The 19,266-nt window shown below is 38.2% G+C and overlaps 1 protein-coding gene across 1 annotated transcript in view; it reads left to right on the top strand.

Moving 5' to 3' along the window:
• The first annotated feature begins 1,305 nt into the window (after positions 1-1,305).
• The window catches only part of LOC144056505 (putative helicase mov-10-B.1), a 19,405-nt gene continuing 1,444 nt past the window's right edge, over positions 1,306-19,266 (top strand). The window contains exons 1-22 of the mRNA XM_077573399.1: positions 1,306-1,468; positions 1,632-2,500; positions 3,725-3,797; positions 3,885-3,987; positions 4,316-4,482; positions 6,371-6,464; positions 6,572-6,713; positions 8,703-8,949; positions 9,385-9,495; positions 10,376-10,553; positions 10,891-11,033; positions 11,116-11,292; positions 13,343-13,455; positions 13,515-13,714; positions 14,829-14,926; positions 16,066-16,163; positions 16,228-16,326; positions 16,400-16,499; positions 16,578-16,695; positions 17,729-17,920; positions 18,941-19,012; positions 19,111-19,236. Of these exons, the coding sequence (XP_077429525.1) occupies positions 2,431-2,500; positions 3,725-3,797; positions 3,885-3,987; positions 4,316-4,482; positions 6,371-6,464; positions 6,572-6,713; positions 8,703-8,949; positions 9,385-9,495; positions 10,376-10,553; positions 10,891-11,033; positions 11,116-11,292; positions 13,343-13,455; positions 13,515-13,714; positions 14,829-14,926; positions 16,066-16,163; positions 16,228-16,326; positions 16,400-16,499; positions 16,578-16,695; positions 17,729-17,920; positions 18,941-19,012; positions 19,111-19,236 (2,721 nt within the window). The 5' untranslated portion in view covers positions 1,306-1,468; positions 1,632-2,430. The remainder of the gene's footprint in view (positions 1,469-1,631; positions 2,501-3,724; positions 3,798-3,884; positions 3,988-4,315; positions 4,483-6,370; positions 6,465-6,571; positions 6,714-8,702; positions 8,950-9,384; positions 9,496-10,375; positions 10,554-10,890; positions 11,034-11,115; positions 11,293-13,342; positions 13,456-13,514; positions 13,715-14,828; positions 14,927-16,065; positions 16,164-16,227; positions 16,327-16,399; positions 16,500-16,577; positions 16,696-17,728; positions 17,921-18,940; positions 19,013-19,110; positions 19,237-19,266) is intronic.

The following is a 19,266-nucleotide window of genomic DNA, read 5'->3' as shown; positions in this document are numbered from 1 at the left end:
TTCCGATGGCCAGAGCGGTCATTACCCTGCTCTCCGGCCCATAATGTCCCTCTATTAAAACACCCAATTGCCAAGGAAAAGCAGCTGCGGCCATTTAAGACTTTTCAGCTCTGCACACTGTCTTTCGAACTCAAGCGGCCCAGGCACCGACAAGATGTGTTTTTGTGCAAGAGTTGGAACCATTTAAGTGAGTACAAGTGCTGGGGGGGGGGGGGGGTTATCCTGCTCATGTGAGGTTGTGAGCGTCAGGTCAATGACACCATCACTGTGTCATTGACAAAACGACAGTACAGTGTGATGCTCTCAACATGGTCTAGCAAAAGACAAACAAGGTCAAGCAGGCATCACACAGACACGCAAACAGACACACGCCATTAACACTGAACAGGACAAACAAACGCCACTAATTGTTCTGAGGCTTAGTCTTCAGTTTACACGTCCTGGCCCGACAAACAAACAGAAAATAATGAACGAGTTGTGGGGGGACAGCTCTACAACACAGTTAAGTTTCCCGCCCCCCCAAAAAATGCAGTGTGTGGTGACCTCTAGCGGTCAAAGTTAGAACATATCAAAACGTGGAACAAACCTATTTTTCCAATTCACTACATTGACATGGTGACATGTCGGTTTAATACTATCCTTGGAGCATCCAGTTGTGTGTTTGTATGTTGTTGTTGTTTTAAAATCTTTAGTAGGCAACACAATTAAATTTTGAATTGTTGCACTTATGAAGTTTCCTCATGTGTAAAGGGAACGACGAGACCCTTTTTATAAATTTTTTTACACGCTTAAAGTGTAAAGTTGTGAATTTCCTGTACCATTTAGGCTAGTTGTTACAAATAACAATGTGCTCTGTTGTCATAACAAATGTGATTGTCTGTGTAGAGTGGATAATTTATTATTATCTTTAAATGACATGATTCTACAAAATAAGCATTTTTATATCTACATTTAATTCCACACAGTTGTAGCCATGCCATTAGCAAATTTTCCGTTCATTACATGACACTCATTACATAATGTAAAATGTGTACTGTGTTACTGCCCTAGGTATGACCGCATTCCATTTGATTGTCTTAGTTTCATGGGAATGTGAAACTTATCCGTATCTGAAGGCCGTCACCTCCTATCTAGTGTGTTTCACTCCAGAGGAGGCAATTAAACCTATTCGGTGTCTGCCTTTTTGTATATTATGTGTTCTTAATGTTTAGAAGTTATCTACAAGGAACAAAAACAACAAAACACATACAATAAACATCACAGTACAAGTTTTGTTTCTTTGGTACAAGGAGGAACGTTAACCTCCAGGAGGCTGTTTGTGTGCTTGCTCGTGCTCATCTCAGCTCACAGCCTCTGTTCCGTCCATCCTGCCATTTTCTACTACATATCCACTTCAAAGTTAGCCTGTCCCTCGCGACGTTGGACGAGAAGTGGATCACCCTCAAACAAATTGCCAGTCGATGCCAGGGCAAGTAATGATTTGGGCTTTCATTGATTGCTGTTAAATTATGTTCTCAATAATACGTAACAACTCCTTCTGTATATGCGATTCAAGCATTCGGTCATTCACTAATCTTGCATGATAAACAGAATAACATCATTTGCATATTTATTTTTGTTTTCTTTCACAGATCATATCCTGTGCAAAGATCTCATTGACTCTTGTGCGTTTTAATCAACTTGGATCTTTTTTTTTTAAACTCCCCATTGCAGTCTCTGCCCCAGTTAAACAAATTTAGATCAAGATCGTACCACAGATCTCCCAGCAGGTTAATTTTAACCAGAGGGCTCGTTTAGATGAGTCAGCTCTTTAGCCATTATTCTCTCAGCCAAGCTTGCCACTGAAAGGACAACACATCAGAACCTGTTATAGTCATGTGATCCAGGTCATGCTGTGATGTTACGTAAATGCTGAGTAATGTGACTGCCATTAATTCATTATCTGTATGTGTCCTGCAACTGGATGGCAACCGGTCCAAGGTGTGTCAGCTGAAATAGGCTTCACCTTACCCACGATCCTAATGATAACAAGTGGACAGATGGATATTGGACTGAAGCGCATTTACGTTAGACTGAATCACATTTTCTTATTCAATAACAGTTTGTATAAATGATGTGTGTTAGGAAAATTATATATATATTCATTATACATTTGCTAAAACTTATTTAAGCTCTGTGTGGGCATTTGTGCATTATGCCTTTTTGTCAAACATATTCAGAGTTGTTTGCAGTGAAAAAGTGTTGGATGAAGATCACTTTGGATAGACGCATTGAGGCCCAGGAGAGGCGGATCAGATCCACGACTGACGCATGCCGATGACTGCCAAGGGTTGATAACTGGTGTAAACAAATGACTAAGCAAACATGCATTGCCTTAGAATAACATATGACAGGTGTAAACACCTCTGATAATGATTAGCCACACCCTGTATGGGCTGGGATGGGCTTTTGCTGTGTTCAATAAAGACCAAGCTGAACGGGAGGAAGGGGAGCGCATCTGGTGAGATTGCCATGGCCATGCCTCCGTACCTTGTTTTCTTGCTAGCAACAAAACTTTCGGTGTCTTTGCCTCCTTTTGTTGAATGATGATTTCTACAAATGTCTGCAGGTAAACCTGACAGTTATAGTGAGGGTTGCTCTGTGATTTACATCCGTCTTTATGCCATAAAATACAACCAGTTAAAGAGTGGAGTGGGTTCATTTTAATATGTCAAAATTTCCCCCAGTGGCATATATATCATAGCTGCCTTACAGTTCAAAGGTCATGGGTTTGTCTGTGTGTGTCCATATGTGCCCTGCCAGGGTTTACCCTGCTTCTCATCCCAAGTGGGCTAGGATAGGAACCATCACATAACCCATGTGAGGATAAGGAAGGATTTATGAGGGGGTTTTTTTGCACTCTTCACAGATCTTGTATGTGTGCTTGGGGGCAACTATGCTGGAAGAGGAGATATTCTGCGATTGATTAATTATTAAAGGAGTGTGTCTCTCTCCTGCCTTTTTTTTCATTCATTGTCATGGGTGTAAACAAAACAGCAACAAAAACATTTGAGACCCTTTTCGAGCATTGTGCTCACTGCTTTAGCTGTATTCATAGTAGTTGAAATTCAGTAGTAAAATTTGTAGTACAGTATTATGAAATGCATGCGCAACTATCTGGCATTGTAATGTTGATCTATGGAACAGCAGTCTCGTGACCGTCTTAACTTTTACTTTTGTTTCCGATAATGTTCCTCCGTTTTACTTTCACTTTCCGACGACACTCCAGGAATAGCAGTTGATTAATCACTCAGTGGTGTTTTAAGCATGGTAAAATCAGCTAAATATTTTAAAGAGTGGTAGTTTTCAACCGCCCTAATGTTTTTTCCCTTTTTCTTTTTACTGTATTATTGTGTTAGATTCCGTGGTGTAAGTTTCGTTTCTTCTGATTTAGAGACGCTTTACGTGGGTGCGCGTGTTTTGACTACGTGGGTGCGCGTGTTTTGACTACCTGGGCTGCACCGCCAATCATTGTGGCTTGGTGTCAGAGTTTGACAGCGGAAGCACCGCCTCCCCGGGCTGTATGCATAAAAAATAGCGACAGGGCGGCGACTTCGGTGGAAGCGTCTCGTCTTGTTTCATTCGTACTTCCGCATTTAAGCGAGTGAGGAGCTTCACATGGACAGCATGCCAGACAAGAGGAAATCAAGCTTTAAAGCTGGCCTCGATTTTTTTGTGTTTCTAGGGGAAAGCGATCGAGCATCCATTAGCGCTCGATCCGAACTGAAAGAAATTTACAACACCGAGTTCAAAGCAAGGTAAGTGTAACGGTCTGTGTGTCTATACTAGTGTACTCGTCCAAGTGTTATTTAACTGCCTATTTGTTTTCTTATTTTACTTTTTAGAAATCAAGGGATCACTGTGCCGAACTTTGGTTCGGTCCTGTACACCCTGAAACGATCGAATAAAATAAAAGTGCGCAAAGATAAAGTTCGCGTCAAGTCTGCGGTATGGATATACACAATTTTACCTTATGGATATACACAATTTTACCTTATTTCAAGCCTGAACTTGAATAATTTTCATGTTTTTCTAATTTCACAAATATATGTAAATAATAGTAATACATATTGTCACGATTTCGTCTATAAAATTGAGTTGACAGCAAAGGTGTTTGATTGAGAAAAGACACTGAAACAGAAAAGTTTCACATTTTTGAAAATATATAATAGTACAAGTTTTGGTAAGATGAGCCCAGGAATATCAAAAAATTGTTGAGTAGAGATCACGTGACCTTCCTTCGCTGCCAGTACAAAAACAGTGATGCTGTGCACAGATCACAGAGCTATTAGTGGACCAGTGGTACATACCTAGAAGACCCAAACCAGCGATGGTCCTGAATGTTGTCGAAGCACAGCCTTCTCCAGATCAACCGCCGCTTTCTGCAATAGAAGAAAATAAGAAAATTGCCAGGTGTCTTACAGAAAAGCTCAAGAATGAAAGGTAAAATGACCCAACAAGTAATGTACTTGAAGTGAATGCTTGCTGTAAGGTGTGAGAAGGTTTTTCCTGTTTCCTTAATAAGCACGTTCCATGTGTTGATAGAATTTGTTTGATATGGACGTCACACCACAAAAACATTGGACACACCAGATTCATTGCTCTAGTATTTTAACTCCACTAATTCTCAACATCTGTCCACGGGACAATAACACATACTGTAATGATAATATAACTGAACAAATTAATTGAAGCAACGTTCCTTGCTCATAATTTCTATGTATGTATCGACCTAACCACACCCATCCTTTGAGATGAAGATGAAAGATTAGGGTGTTTTCTCATCTTGTCACATCAATTATGAGGGAAAGATTTGACTTTTTAGACTTAAGGCTGCCAAAACGTCGGAAGTCGGACAAGCCACGCGCATGTATGTACACAAGCCACACTCATGCTGTGCTGTGAGCATAGCATTTTCACGGCGTGTTTGCGCAATACTCTGCTTTGAAATAGGAGTGTGACGATATATCGATATCGTGATACTTTGTCTCCTGATAGATTATCGATACGCCTATGCAAGTATCGCGATATTTGTAGTTAATATACAGCCACTATAACGGCTCCATTGTTCATTACTTATTGAGCAATTACTTGGCAGGCCGCTAGGGAGAGCGCCTCATAAAGTGGCGGGGAAATGTATTGAAGTCTTCAGGCGAAAAATACCATGAGCTTACTTTTACTTGTAAGACATTTATTACCTGTCCAGCAACTTTTTTTTGCATACGTAACATTTTAAAACATATTTTATGGTTCAACTTTTTGAAGCACACAATTTTTGAGTAATATTAATATTGATTTTGAATTGGATTTAATATTTAAGTAATTTTTTATTTTATTTTTACTTTTACACAAAAAAATCGTCACAGTTTATAAAATGAAACAATTCACTATGTAACTGACTTGACATGTTGCATGACAATAGTGTTTAAGAAAGACCCAAATTTGTTCACAGAAAGTGGTCTCTTAAGTATTTGTTTAAAAAAAAATACACTTAAGTACTCACTGTGAAGAAGACACCAGTTTAAATAGTGTTTCAGTGATGGTACAAAAAGAAACTATTATTTCATTGAAAAAAACATCAATTTATGCCTTGAGTAGTTTTATCGTGGATTTATTACCTGACCAATATATCGATAATCGTGGTATCGTCATATCGTGAGATAATCGTTATCGTGAGCCTTGTATCGTATTGTATCGCGACGTACTTAGAGTTTCCCACCCCTACCCTTTGAAAATGGCTAGCAGTGCTTTTAATTACATTTTTATTCAAGTTCTTGAGATGATATTGAAGATTAACATTACCGGTAGATTTGATGAAATTCATTGCAAATGTTTGTTTTTTTTCTACGGTATTTCTGTGTAGACTAGAGCTGAATGATTTAATGTGATTTATTGTGTAATTTTAGTTCACCTATAGTGGAAATTGTATGGTTTTTTTTCCCAACGTGTGCCTCTTGGTAAGTAATTCATGTAAAGCAGATTGTCTGAGTTGAAACAAGATATTGAGTCAGATGATTTTGATGTTCGATGTACGGGGAATGACACTTGCTTAAAGGCTTCAAGTCAAAAAATAAACAAGACATTCAGACGGAAAGACTCCATTGCTCATTCACAGTTGATTTTATTCTCAGTTCTGTGTTGACCAAAATGAATATTGTTTCGCCTTGGTTCATATTTATGCTCCACAGAGTGTCATTTTTTTGTCGTAAATCAATTCACGAGCTAAATTTTGGGAGGATAAGTTGACTAAAGATGAGAATTGAAATTCCGATTCCTCCCACTTTGTTCCCCTATGATGCAGTACTGTACCCTTTTATTTCTCATCTCAAAGGTCTCAGTTCATTTCTGATAAAAATGGCATTGTCATCACGTCAGACCATGAGTTCACTGATGGATTACTTTGCTTGGAGGTGGAAACAGATAAGGTATTCTTTTTTTCCCTCATTAATTTGTATAAATGTTTGTAACAAAAGAAAATAACATACTTTCAAATGTGTTTTTGCTCATGTTGACCTTTTTTTTTTTTTAACAGTATGTTGTCAATCTAAAAGTGGAAAACACTGGAACTCAAACTGTGCATTTTACCTACTACGCTGCATTGCACAAGCTGAGCTGTTTCACTCTGAAGGATGAGCACAAAGTGACCCGAAAAAATCCACTTTCACTTAAACCAGGTAAAAAAAAAAAAGGTTTTTCTTTTTTAATATATTCCCATTCTTAATATTAACTGCACCTGCTCTATCTGAATTCTGTGAATCCAATTCTGCCATGACAAGGTAATTTTCATTTGACACAGAGAATTACGTTTTGATCTTTATGTCTTCTCTTTATCACATTTTACTCTGTTGTGAAATTTTCAATAGTTAGGCGAGATCAATAAATCAGTCTTGAAAATGAAATGTCTTTTGGGTTTCTGTATTTGAAGCTTCAAATATACACAAGAAATTTGTGAGAGTGCACCGTAAATGATCAGGGGGAAGATTCTTATGCACAGTTTCTGTCCAATCGGAGGGAAAGGACTGCCAGAATACTGTGTATAAAAGTCCGTGTTCTGCTTACTGTTATCCAAAATCTCTTTGCCTCCAGCCTTGATTTTTTTTTTTTTTTTTTTTTTGCTAAGACATAGTGATTTTTATTTTATTTAATAAGCACATTTTTAGCAACCAACAATATCTGCTGCTGAGTACGGGACGAGGACCTCCTCATTCACTAACCTAGCCGGAGCGGGGAACACTTCAGCCCACCTCGACGGTTTCTGCTGACACGAAGGCGAATCAAGCCTATAATAAAAATCGCAACTGTTAAATAAATGCACATTTCAATAATGTGTCAGCAGCTGCATTGAAATATTCTTCTACAACCGAAACGTTGCAAGAATGCTCAATTACGTTCCCCCCCCAAAACTAAGCTATATAGAGGGAAGGGAACGTTCGTTTGCTCTTCAGTTGTGCAGCACTCTGTTAACCTATTGTTGTTATAAGTTCTGGTCAAAGGATGTGATGTGTTTGGTTTGGAAGTGCTGTTTAATTAAAGCTACAGAATTCAGAAAATGCCACTTCAAATCGCTACTGCCTTGTTGATAAAATATAAAACTGCACACATCCTTCTTCACATACACGACGCGCACTTGACGTCACATCCACAGGCGGGAAATTCAAACCCGAATGCAGCCTGAAAACTATGGCCATTGTGAACAGCTAATGTGTTAATCCACTAATTAGGAGACATTTAAGTCATAAATGGTCAAAAAGGCTATTGCAAAGACACATGAAACCCAACAGGTTGCTGTTCTATCCATTTATTTTGAAAATCTCTTCTTTCCTGATTTTACAATTAAAAAAAAAATATATATATATTTTATTTTTTACAGCTTTTGAGCAAGCTATGCCGCATTTCTTCGAGTAAACAAACCGTTTGATTGGCTCATTATAGCCACATAATCCTACAACAAGCGCCGCAGTCGTGCCCACTATAGCAGGGTAAGTGAGTACACCGTCTAGGACAGCGGCGCATGTGAGGGTGGGAAAATGCCCTGTGAAATTGGGCGCTCTGTGAAGATACCCATGATGACATTAGGTCCTATTTGTAAAAAAAAACTGCTAGATTAGTTCAGCCTGGTATTGGCCCCCTGTTGCAGCGTTAACAACTGCACCGTGATTACGTTTTTACACTTGGACTGTTATTTCTAGGGGTGTGAATTTCTTAGTAGCTTGTGATTCGATCTGTGTCACAACTCGATACTGATTAATCCTGATACGAATCTATTAGTCAATTATTGTCATTTTTTATTTTTATTTTTTAACTCAAATAGTAATCAGTAAATTTGTACATGTATACACTGTAAGATTTGTATGAAAATTTACTTAAGTTAGCCACTGTATTTAACAAACAGGTTGCAATTTGTTTCATGTTTGAACAGCATTGAAATCCAATTTTAAGGCTTAATGTTCCATTAATATAACATTCTTCCATGATTAAAGTGTGAACCCTAACTCTAAGACATTTTGTTGAATACTGATCTTAAAAAAAAAATCTATTTGGCGGCATATTAAATCAATACGAGAATTGTGCACTGTAATATTGCCAAAACTTTTTTTTTTTTTTACAACCCTAGTTATTTCCCTTTTATAACCAAGTATGACTAAGTGCCATTTTGTTTCCAGGTGATAGCTATGCAGTCCAGATTCACTACCATCTTGAGGACGCCGGGAACTATCCAGTGACGTTGGCCTTTGAATTTAAGCAGAAATCCCCCAATGCCTTATTCTATATAGTGCGCTATATACAAGTTCATTATTTGAATGCGCTGGGAATGGAGCTGAAACCTGTTGCTCCTTTCAAACGCTTCCGTCCTGTTGCTCAAGAATTCAAGCCGGAGTGCCAAGTTGTGGAAGGAGTGCCGCCTGATGGGTAAGTTCAAAACTTCAGAAAAAATGATCAAGCATATGGAAATTTTTAGGAATTAACTATAAATCTACAAACTTGGTCTGTAACTGATACTGAGACCACATTTTATTCACTATATTTCCCAGTATAATAAAGTTCTCTACTTCTATTTTCTATACCATATTCATAATCCGTCGCTAATGTACATTTTCAAGTTTAGAATAGTAAGCATTACTTTATGGCATGGCTTTATCTGCTTACTACAAAACTAAATCATTTCATTATAAAATTCTTTGTTGATTACTATAAAACTCTTTACCAAGAGTCATCAACTCCAGTCCTTGGGGGCCCCTCCATCAACACCCCTGATTCAAATGATTAGCTCGCTAGCAAGCTTCTCCATATCAACTTACACAGATTGTGATATTGTCTCACGGTAATACGCTTTCCTTGTCTCAGGTTGTCACAGATGGAGCTGAAAAATGAGACCCCGCTGTATTCTTACCAGATTCCAAACTATTTAGGTGAGCGCATCAACTTCCTGAAAATGGACCCTCCGGTTGATAAAAGGTTGGTTGAATGCTTGATAGTAACATCCAGTGCATTAAAAAAAAAAAAAAATCTACACTCCACTGTTCAGATGATAAACCAGAGACATGAAAAATCCCTTCAAAACTTTTTACACCATTGTCACTCATAACCTGCAAAACCCCATAAAAAAAGGGCATACTCCCATACAGTAACTGTGTTCAGAGCCAATTATTATATCTAAAAAAATAAAAAATTTGATTGTATGGCAAAACTTCAAAAGGGCCTCAAGCCCGTAATTAACTGCTGGTTCAGATCCAGTCGAAGACTTTAGATTGTCTAATTTGTGCATTTCTTTATTTTTGTGCCCTTGCATTTCCCCTGATGATATCATCATCCTCATCACATTCTGTGACCTGGGCACACATGGCTTGTAAACCTCTGCTACTACAAACAAACACATCCTGCCCACTAACAGACACCCAGACCCCCACTTTCTTTTACAACCAGAAACAGTTTTCCTCCCCGCAATGGAATGTTCATTGATCAGTAAAATCTATTACTGCCCTGACTGACAGAAGCCTACTCGGATATCTGAACTTTATTTAACCGGAGGCAATTTAATTGGTGGCAGTTGTGTGCTGTTGGGTAAAATTCAACACGGCCACATCCCCAGTTAGAGGGTGTGTACACTTGTGCAACCACATGATCTCAGTTGTTTTTTTGTTGTTGACATAACTTTTTTTTATTTTTAATTCAACTGAGATGGATAAAAGTCACAATAGTAGAGAAAGTGAAATTTAGCTTGGGCTAGTCCTTTATTTTAATATCACAAAAACGGACATTTGTCTGCATACTTGCTATCCATCGCATAGCACCCTACCTTAAGTTCCACATATTTTCCTTTTATTTATTTTTTAAGTCAGGTGCTGGACAGTCCTTTGAGCTTTAAGAAATACTCTCAGAAGCTCCACGAGTTGTTGTATTTGGAAGAGCATCAGATGCAAATGGACATCAGGCGATACTTCATACCCAACAGTGACATGGAATACGCCTACATGGAAAGAGATCCGAGCAACAGGAATCTACTCATTCTGAAGGTTAACTTATTTATTCATGTTATTTTTGGCCTACTTTTCACAGATTATTGATGCTTTTTTTTTGGTGTGGGATTAAAATAAAATTACACATTGTTAAAACTTTGCTTGGTGTAGAGGTCAACTTTAACCCTAAAAACACGTTAACAAAAAAAAAGAAAAGAACTTTAGCTAGCTACACAATTGTGTGCTACATATTGTAGTTGTTAATCTTTGCACATTTTCAGCAATTACCTTCATACATAATGTATTTAGCAATAAATCTGTGTAGTCACTTCAGTGTCTTTAACACAAGATCAGTGCGTGACAAAATGATTTGTGTGTGATATTCACCTTTCAGGTACCTGGTCTTTCTGAGAACCGCCCGTCTGTGCTACGTGGAGATAGGCTGCTGGTTTACCCTCAAGGGGAAACAAAACACAAGTATTGCGGTTATGTCCACAAAGTAGAGCGGGACTCTGTCAAACTAGGCTTCAGTTCAAAGTAAGCGTCGTCTTCACTTGACTCTTAGCTCGGAAGCGAGGTCAGTGTTACAGGATCACGTGGTTTGTGAATGTGCCTGCAGATTGTTGAATATTTTTATTGATGGCATGAAGTTCAATGTGGAGTTCACCTTCAACCGGCTGATTCTGCGTGTGCAGCACAGAGCAGTAGACTTTGCAACAAAGTTTCAACTAGAAACGGTGTTGTTCCCGCCAGCCAGCCTCTCTTCAAAGAAAGAAGCTAATGTCCCCGAACTCAGGTGAGTCACTCAATGAATGCTTGAAAAAATTCCAGTTTGTCCACATGCAATTAGTGCTGTCACTATCAAACCTTTTAGAAATCGAATTTAAATTAACCTATCAATTTAGTAATCCACTAAGGTTGGATATAAATTGAATTGAGTGGATATAAGTACTCCTATTTGATTATCTTCTATACATGTGCATTATTAAACACCAACAAACTTGGCCTATGCTAAACGGTTAGCAATCACGATTAGCTTTAGCGTGCTAGCTATTACTACTTAGGGTAAACGCTAACTAGTACCATTTAGTTCACACATAAACCATTATATCTACATTACAAATGTAATAGTGTCTTTGAAAAAGTCTCTTACAGACAATGCTTCAACATTATTCCATGATTAACAAGGGTACTGGCCAAAAGGTTAGCAATTGCGATTAGCATTAGCACGTTAACGGTTACCCCTTAAGGTAAACAAACTAAACACCAACTACCATTTAGTTCACACGCATCATATCTACATTACGCCTGTAATAGTATCCTAAAAGTCACTTACAGATGGCGTTTCAACAATAATCTAGGGGTAAACGAGTGGAGCTGCCTGTGTTAGCTACAATATCTTCCTGTTCCTGTCTTCTTCTATGGGAACGTTTAGCGCAGGAGTCGATGAGTCTCCTCTTGAAGAGAATCTTCTGCCTAGATTTAGTCATAACTGTTTTAATTTACTCATTTCCTCACTAGAACTTTTATCTGTGGATGTGTCTTTTTAAATGCTGTCGGGGTGGGGGGCTTAAGGACTGGGGTCTGTTTCCGGGGGGGCTTAAGGATTTGGGGGCTGTTTCCTGGGGCGAAGGAGGCTTTTTCAAGATAGTATAAGAATGCTGTGAGTCCGCTGAAATAACACACAAGCGAGGAGCAGTTGTGCTTTTGTAAACCCTCTGTGTCCAGAATATTCTTCAAAATAAATCCTTCGAAGGTCTTCTTCACCGATCTCCAGTCTGATTCAGAAAAGCAACATTACGAACACGCGGAAAACTTAAGGATCGTTTTCCAACACTCTACTGGTTAAGTGGTGAACTCCTAAAACCAAGTTGGCAGGTTTTATTTTGAAATAATAATTACAGCCCAAGTGCTTTTTCATTCGTACAGAACTTACTTTCCAGTGTTTTGGGGAAGCACAATGTGCTATATATTGTCTTAAAAACACTGAGTACTAAGTCAGTAAGCAGACAATGTCCGCTATTCGGTCAAAATATGGTGCACAACATAACAGATCACAGCGACATTTGCAATACTGCGTAATCCTGCAAAAAAAAAAAGAAGTATAAAATATGGACGGTATATGGACCAAACATGTTTCCGGGTTAGGGTTAGAAAACACCAGTCAACCTATTTTTAAAGCCGACTTATCTCACTTGGTCGACATTTCCACCCCCAGCCCTACATGCAATGAAGAAGAATCTGTCTTTCAGGAATATTTATAGGTATAGGTACTATAGGAAAGAAAAAAGTCAACAGTGGATCTCTTGTCCTTGTTTCTGCCTCTTATTACATCCAGTCATCGTATACCCAGCCCAAAAGAGAAAGTCCCCTCTACTCAGAAAAGTTAGATGACACAGGACATGTTTTGCAAAGCGACAGCTTGCATTTGCTACTGCAGTGCTCAGTGTGGCACAAACCAACACCACTAGTGGTACGCCGGCTCAGTCTTGTGGTACGCCCAGAAAAAAAAAAAATGGTTATCGGAAAGTCAAGAACCACTCACAGACCAGTTCGCTGAGGGTTGGTTATTGCAGCTGTCAGCTACCTCCAACCCCCCCAAGGTCACCCAGGGATTGCGGTTATCATGTTTGGACAACTTTTTTCCCGCCATTACATGATTATCTTGTGTCAACAAAATCACATGGTTCTCTTGTTTTAGGAGTTTGCTCATTACAATTCATTCATTCGTTGCCTGACTTGTGTTCAAGCAGCATGGGTTCAGTTTCCATTCAGTGACTGTTGTTAATCCCCATCATTCTGAATATTAGTTTGGACTTGATTTTCTTCAACTTCGTGTGTGACAGTTTCTACGACAGACAGCTGGAGGCCAACACAGAGCAGAAAAAAGCCATTTGTCATATTGTAGCCGGCACCTCCAAACCTGCTCCGTACTTGGTTTTCGGTCCACCCGGCACAGGTAAATATCACGGCGCTGCTTATGTGAAGTCCACACACATCATTCTTTATCCTTTTTAGGCAAAACCATCACTTTGGTGGAGGCCATCAAACAGATCGACAAGCTCCACAAAGACTGCCACATTCTTGCCTGCGCTCCCTCCAACAGTGCTGTAGATCTCCTCTGCTCAAGGATTCTACATGGCCACGGCAATAAGAGCAAAGTGTACCGCATGTATGCCAGCAGCCGCGACCCGCAGTGCGTCCCTGAGGACATCAAGGTTAGTAGCGAGTAATAGTAAGGCACATTTTGTTTTTCATGCCCAAGTACCGTGGAGCTTTGTCTTGACTTACCAGTGCGTTAACTTCATGTTTTTTTTTTTTAAGTTAGGAGTCATCGCTGGGTCAATATTTTTGCTTTTTGCGAACCAATATTTGAGTTACGAGCAAGCTTCAGATATGCCGCCACTCAAGTGAAGTCAAATTGCCAATTACCAATTGGTTTTATTGAATGGGATGAACAGTCAAACACACAAAATGAGAACAAACACACAAATGCTCACATTCAGTATCGTAGTTATGAAATTACACTAGAAAACCAGTTTAGATTTTCTTTATAAAAAATAACGAATAAAAGAAAGTATTTTTTGTGGCTTATCGGGGGCTGGAATCCATTTAGTTTCTTTCAGTTCATTTTATGGGCAATAACGTATTTGACATAGTTAGATTAAGCAACGACATTGGCTACTAACGAATTTAACTCAAGTTAAGATTCCAGTCATGAACCTCCACTATATGGCAGTTTTCCTATCGCGATCCTGCTATATTACAGATTTTTCTGTTAAAGCAACATTCATATCTAACATTGTCACCCAACTAAAACATTGGCCCAGGTCTATTTTTTTCCCCCAGAAAACAAATAACTGAACAGTGATTTAATAATTTAATTGCATGGGTAGGGTTGAATTAATCTATTTAACTAAGGAGGTTGCGAGTTTTACCAGATGTGACCAACATCATGAGATGTTTAAGGCAAAAATATATAATAGTGTCAAAATATGTCTTAGGCCATGATGATATATAATTTTCTATTCTGTTGAAAGGGTCAGAGCGAACGTTTAAAAAATAAAATGAAAAAATTCTAGACCAGGTTAGAAGCCGCACACACTCCCACACGCATGTTTCGGCCAGCCACAATGCAGACAAGCTCGGAAGGTGAATGTTGCTTGCACATTTTTGGTGGACATTCAAATGTAGTATCACACATTGCAGCAAAATATACCGTACTAACGTTTGCTGTGATGTGCTTTGCATGTATGACCTCTGTGTGGATTCCTAAATTCTAATCCAGTCTCATTGCGGCTTGTGTGCATGTTGTTTGTGATGACTTCACAGCCATACTCTAACCTGGTTGGCGACTATTTCGTGTTTCCTTCCAAAGAGAAACTGATGGGTTATCGAATTCTGGTCACCACTCTTATCACTGCTGGAAGGTAGCGTCAGACCCATTTGTTGATGTGCATTATGTCGTATGCGTATTGTGTTTATGTAAGCCTGCACTGGACACTTCGTTGCAGCATACACTTTGTATAGATTTATGTAAAGATAAAAAATATATTCAAAATCAGTTCCCAGCTATCTTGAAAAGTGTCTGACATTCTTAGGTGAAAATAGACAAAATCTGAAGAATCAGCTGTTCGTATACAATAAATTAAAAAGTTACTGTTTGTGTCTCATTTAAAGTGATACTTGACCCATTGAGCGATTTTCAGCAGTAAAAAGTTAATATTTTGTCCAGAATTAATTTGGTAACTTCATTATTTTTCAAAACACATTTATCCACTTGCTGTTGACTGAAGATGATCTGTGCTGAGGAAATGGTTAACGACCAATCACGGCTCACCTGTTTTCTGGGCTTGCTCAGCAAACTGAGGCATGATTGGGCGTTACTAGGGGTGGGAATCTTTGAATGTCTCACGATTCGATTCAGAATCGATTTTTGATTCAAAATGATTTGCTTGACAATGATTTTTGCTTCAATCTATAGATGTGCAAGGAATTGTAATGATCTACTCCAGTCTGACTCGCTAATGCTAATTTGCTCGCTGCATTTTTATCACTCAAAAGAACGGCTCCACGCTGAAAGAAAAAAACTTTTTGGGGAATAACTTGATTGTGACTTTTTCCTTCTACTCTCTATTTTGGCTACAACTTAACAGTGTATTAGACTGCGTGGAACCACACTGCCCCTCAGTGGCCAAACCGGGTACAGCATGAACAGCGCTCCTAATAAAGGCACACACAGACAAAGGCAAGACATTATAAAATAATTTAAATCAAATTGATTTTGGGACATTTAAAATCAATTCTAAATCGTACTAAATGAGAATCGATTTTTTTTTTTCCGGGGTATACACCCCTAGTCATTACTGGTTTCCTCAGCACAGGTGATGTCATCTTCAGTCGACAGCAAGTGGCAAAATTTGTTTTTAAAGGTATTAATTGTTCATGAAAAATAATGAACTTAACACATTAATTATAGACAAAACTATTATCTTCTTACTGTTGGAAACCTGAGATCGCATTAGCGATGGTGAAGCCAGCGAGTTGTATTCTTCTGTCACCTCTGCAGGTTGGTCACAGGAAACCTCCCCATGGGTCATTTTACTCACATTTTTGTGGATGAGGCCGGACATGCTACAGAGACGGAATGTATCATCCCAGTGGCTGGTAAAAAAACAAAAAGAGACCAAATTGTTGTCTAAAGTATTTATTGAATGTGTTTGGGTTAAAGGGCTGCTCAACCCAGAGTCTGGCCAGTTGGTTTTGGCTGGAGACCATAAGCAGCTGGGACCCATTGTCGCATCCCCTCTTGCTCTTAGATATGGATTGGGTAAGTCGAGTCCATATACTAGCTATTTGCGTATGCACTGCATGGAAGCTTATAGTATCGCTGCTGTTTGTAGGCATTTCCCTCTTGGAGAGAATGATGACCATTTCCTCAGTGTACGAGAAGGAGGACGGATTTAATGACCTCTTTGTCACAAAACTGCTGCGCAATTACAGGTGTTCTATCAGACGCCATTTTGATTTTCCTGGACGCACCCTCCAGTCTGCTTAAAACATTTTGTCCTCTTACGAAAGGTCCCATCCTGCCATTCTGAAGGTTCCCAATGAACTCTTCTATGACGGAGAGCTCCAGGCCTGCGCTGAGCCAATGAAATGCAACCCCTTCTGCAAATGGGAATACCTTGAAAAACAGGTAATGTTTCCTAGTTCATAAAAGTCAGGTCAACAAAAGTTTAAAGTGGGGCTTTAGATTTTGTACAAAAACAGAGAAAAAGAAAAAGTAACTCAGCCAAATTTTTAGTTACAAGCTACGGGAATGTAAAGATAATGTAATGACCAAAAAACTATTTTTTAAAGGCTGGACGGATCAATGGCATTTCTATCAATTTAAATGGGGAACACTGTTTTGACATACAAATCAGTTGTTCACGTAACAAATTAAATAAGTCATGGTCACACTTGTATATTGATGATATCAATATAAAAAACGATATACTTGTGACCCGATGCAGGTTGTTATTAACTCATTCACTGCCATTGACGGCTATAGACGTCAAATTCTATTGAATTATTTCTATTAGTTTAACATTTTTTCCACTTTTGTTAACAAGAGTATGAAACCCAGAAAAAAATATTGTTCATTTAGATAAGATATAAAAAAATTGCGATTAATGGTGAGTTAAGTAGTGAAGTCATGCGATTAATTACAATTACAAATTTTAATCGCCTGACGCCCCTAATTTTTAATCTTTTTTTCTTTAAAAAACAAACATTTTAACTAGTGAAGTCATGTTGTTAATTACAGTTTTAAAAAATTAATCGCCTGACGCCCCTAATTTTTAATAATCTTTTCATTAAAAAAAAAAAAACTTGTGATGTCATGCGGTCAATTACAATTAAAACATTTAATCACCTGATGCCCCTAATTTTTAAAAATCTATAATTATTTTTTAAAGAAAAGATTATTAAAAAAATTAGGGGCGTCAGGCGATTCAATTTTTTAATCGCATGCCTTAACTGCTAAACTCACGATTAATCACAAATTTTACATCTGTTCTAAATGTACACAAAAAAAATTCTAGGTTTTTATATTCTTGTTAACAAAAGTGAAAAAAATGTTAAACCAATAGAAATACTTTAAATGATTTTTTGACGCCTATAGCCCTCATTTGGAGTGAATGAGTCAAAGGTCTTATCAAATAACAACTCTGTATCATTTGTGTTAGGAGTTCCCAGTGATTTTCCACGGCGTGACTGGCATCGACGAGCGCGAGTCCACCAGCCCGTCGTTCTTCAACAGGGCAGAGGTGCTAGTTCTCGTGGACTATGTGAAGAAGCTGCTGCAGACGGGTGGCAAAAAGGGCCTGGGAACCATCTCGCCTAAAGACATAGGCATCATCGCCCCCTACAGGAAACAAGTAAGAATTACTCTTGTTACTTTGTGTTCAAACTTGGTAACGACAGATATTTATTTTATTTATCCTTGTGTGTACAGTAAATGGTTTTATAGCATTTGAGTGACGTGAGAGTGTGTTTATTTGTTTGGATTTAACGACTGAATTGTTTATGGGGTCCCTGTGCCAATAATGTTTGAGAACTCAACCCTTTTTTTTTTTCTTTTTTTTTTCAGGAGAGCTCAGTATTGTTCATTCGATTTGACATCATCATTGCTCTCCTTTTTTTTTTTTTTTTTTTAAACAAATAAATATTTTTTTTTTTAAATATATATACATATATACACACATATACACATACAAAAAAAAAATATATATATATATATATATATATTTTTTTTTTGTATGTGTATGTGCGTGTGTGTATTCATCAGTTCACCTAAAGCCCATTAAAAAAAATCCCATACTAATAATATAATATAATAATAAATTGCCAAATGCAGAAACATCAATGTAAGTTATCACGATGTGGTGGCTCTCGCTAACAGACAGAATTAAGTAACCAGAATTAGGTTAAAAAATTCTATATACGTAGACCATGTTTCTATAAATTTTGATATTTGGTTTTTATTTGAGGCAGATATTTTTTCCATTAAAATGTGATTTATGAGGAGGTTAGACCATTGGTCGATATTCAGAGTTTGTTTATTTTTCCAGTTAACAAGAATTGTTTTTTTTAGCGATAGTAAGGGCTACAAGTGTAGATTGAAATTGTTTATGTGGTAAGTCAGTTGTTGTTAGGTCACCTAGCAAACACAAGTTTGAGAACTCAACCCTAAACCGCATATGCAAAGGAGTAGTGTACAAATATTTGTTTTCCTGAAAATCACATAACCAATCGTTTGCGTATTCCAATGTTGTATCTCTGGATGAAAGTTAATTGACCTGGCCTGACTTGACTTGATCTGATTTGACTGAACTTTACAAGTTATTTGTTAAATGTGAAGTAAATAAATATGAGTAAATGTCAATTTTCTTGAACAGGTGCAGAAAATCCGCCAAGCCCTTAATAAGGTTGAGAGAGAATTAAAATCTAAGGACATGAGTGCCCTGAAGGTAAAACAAAAGCAACAGAGCTATCATTTTCTTTATGTAGCCTGCTACAGAGTGAATTCATCTCCATGTACATGCAACCCATTTGATGTTTGTATCAGGTTGGTTCAGTGGAGGAGTTCCAAGGTCAGGAGAAGAGAGTGATCTTGGTGTCTACAGTCCGCAGCAGCCGCAACTACACGGATTACGACAAACAGTTCAACCTCGGTTTTGTTGCCAACAAGAAGGTACGCCACGTTCACATGCACACTAAATGC

Source organism: Vanacampus margaritifer, chromosome 1, assembly GCF_051991255.1.
Source record: "Vanacampus margaritifer isolate UIUO_Vmar chromosome 1, RoL_Vmar_1.0, whole genome shotgun sequence".
NCBI classification, from domain to species: domain Eukaryota; kingdom Metazoa; phylum Chordata; class Actinopteri; order Syngnathiformes; family Syngnathidae; genus Vanacampus; species Vanacampus margaritifer.
This window is presented reverse-complemented; position numbering and strand designations above follow the sequence as displayed.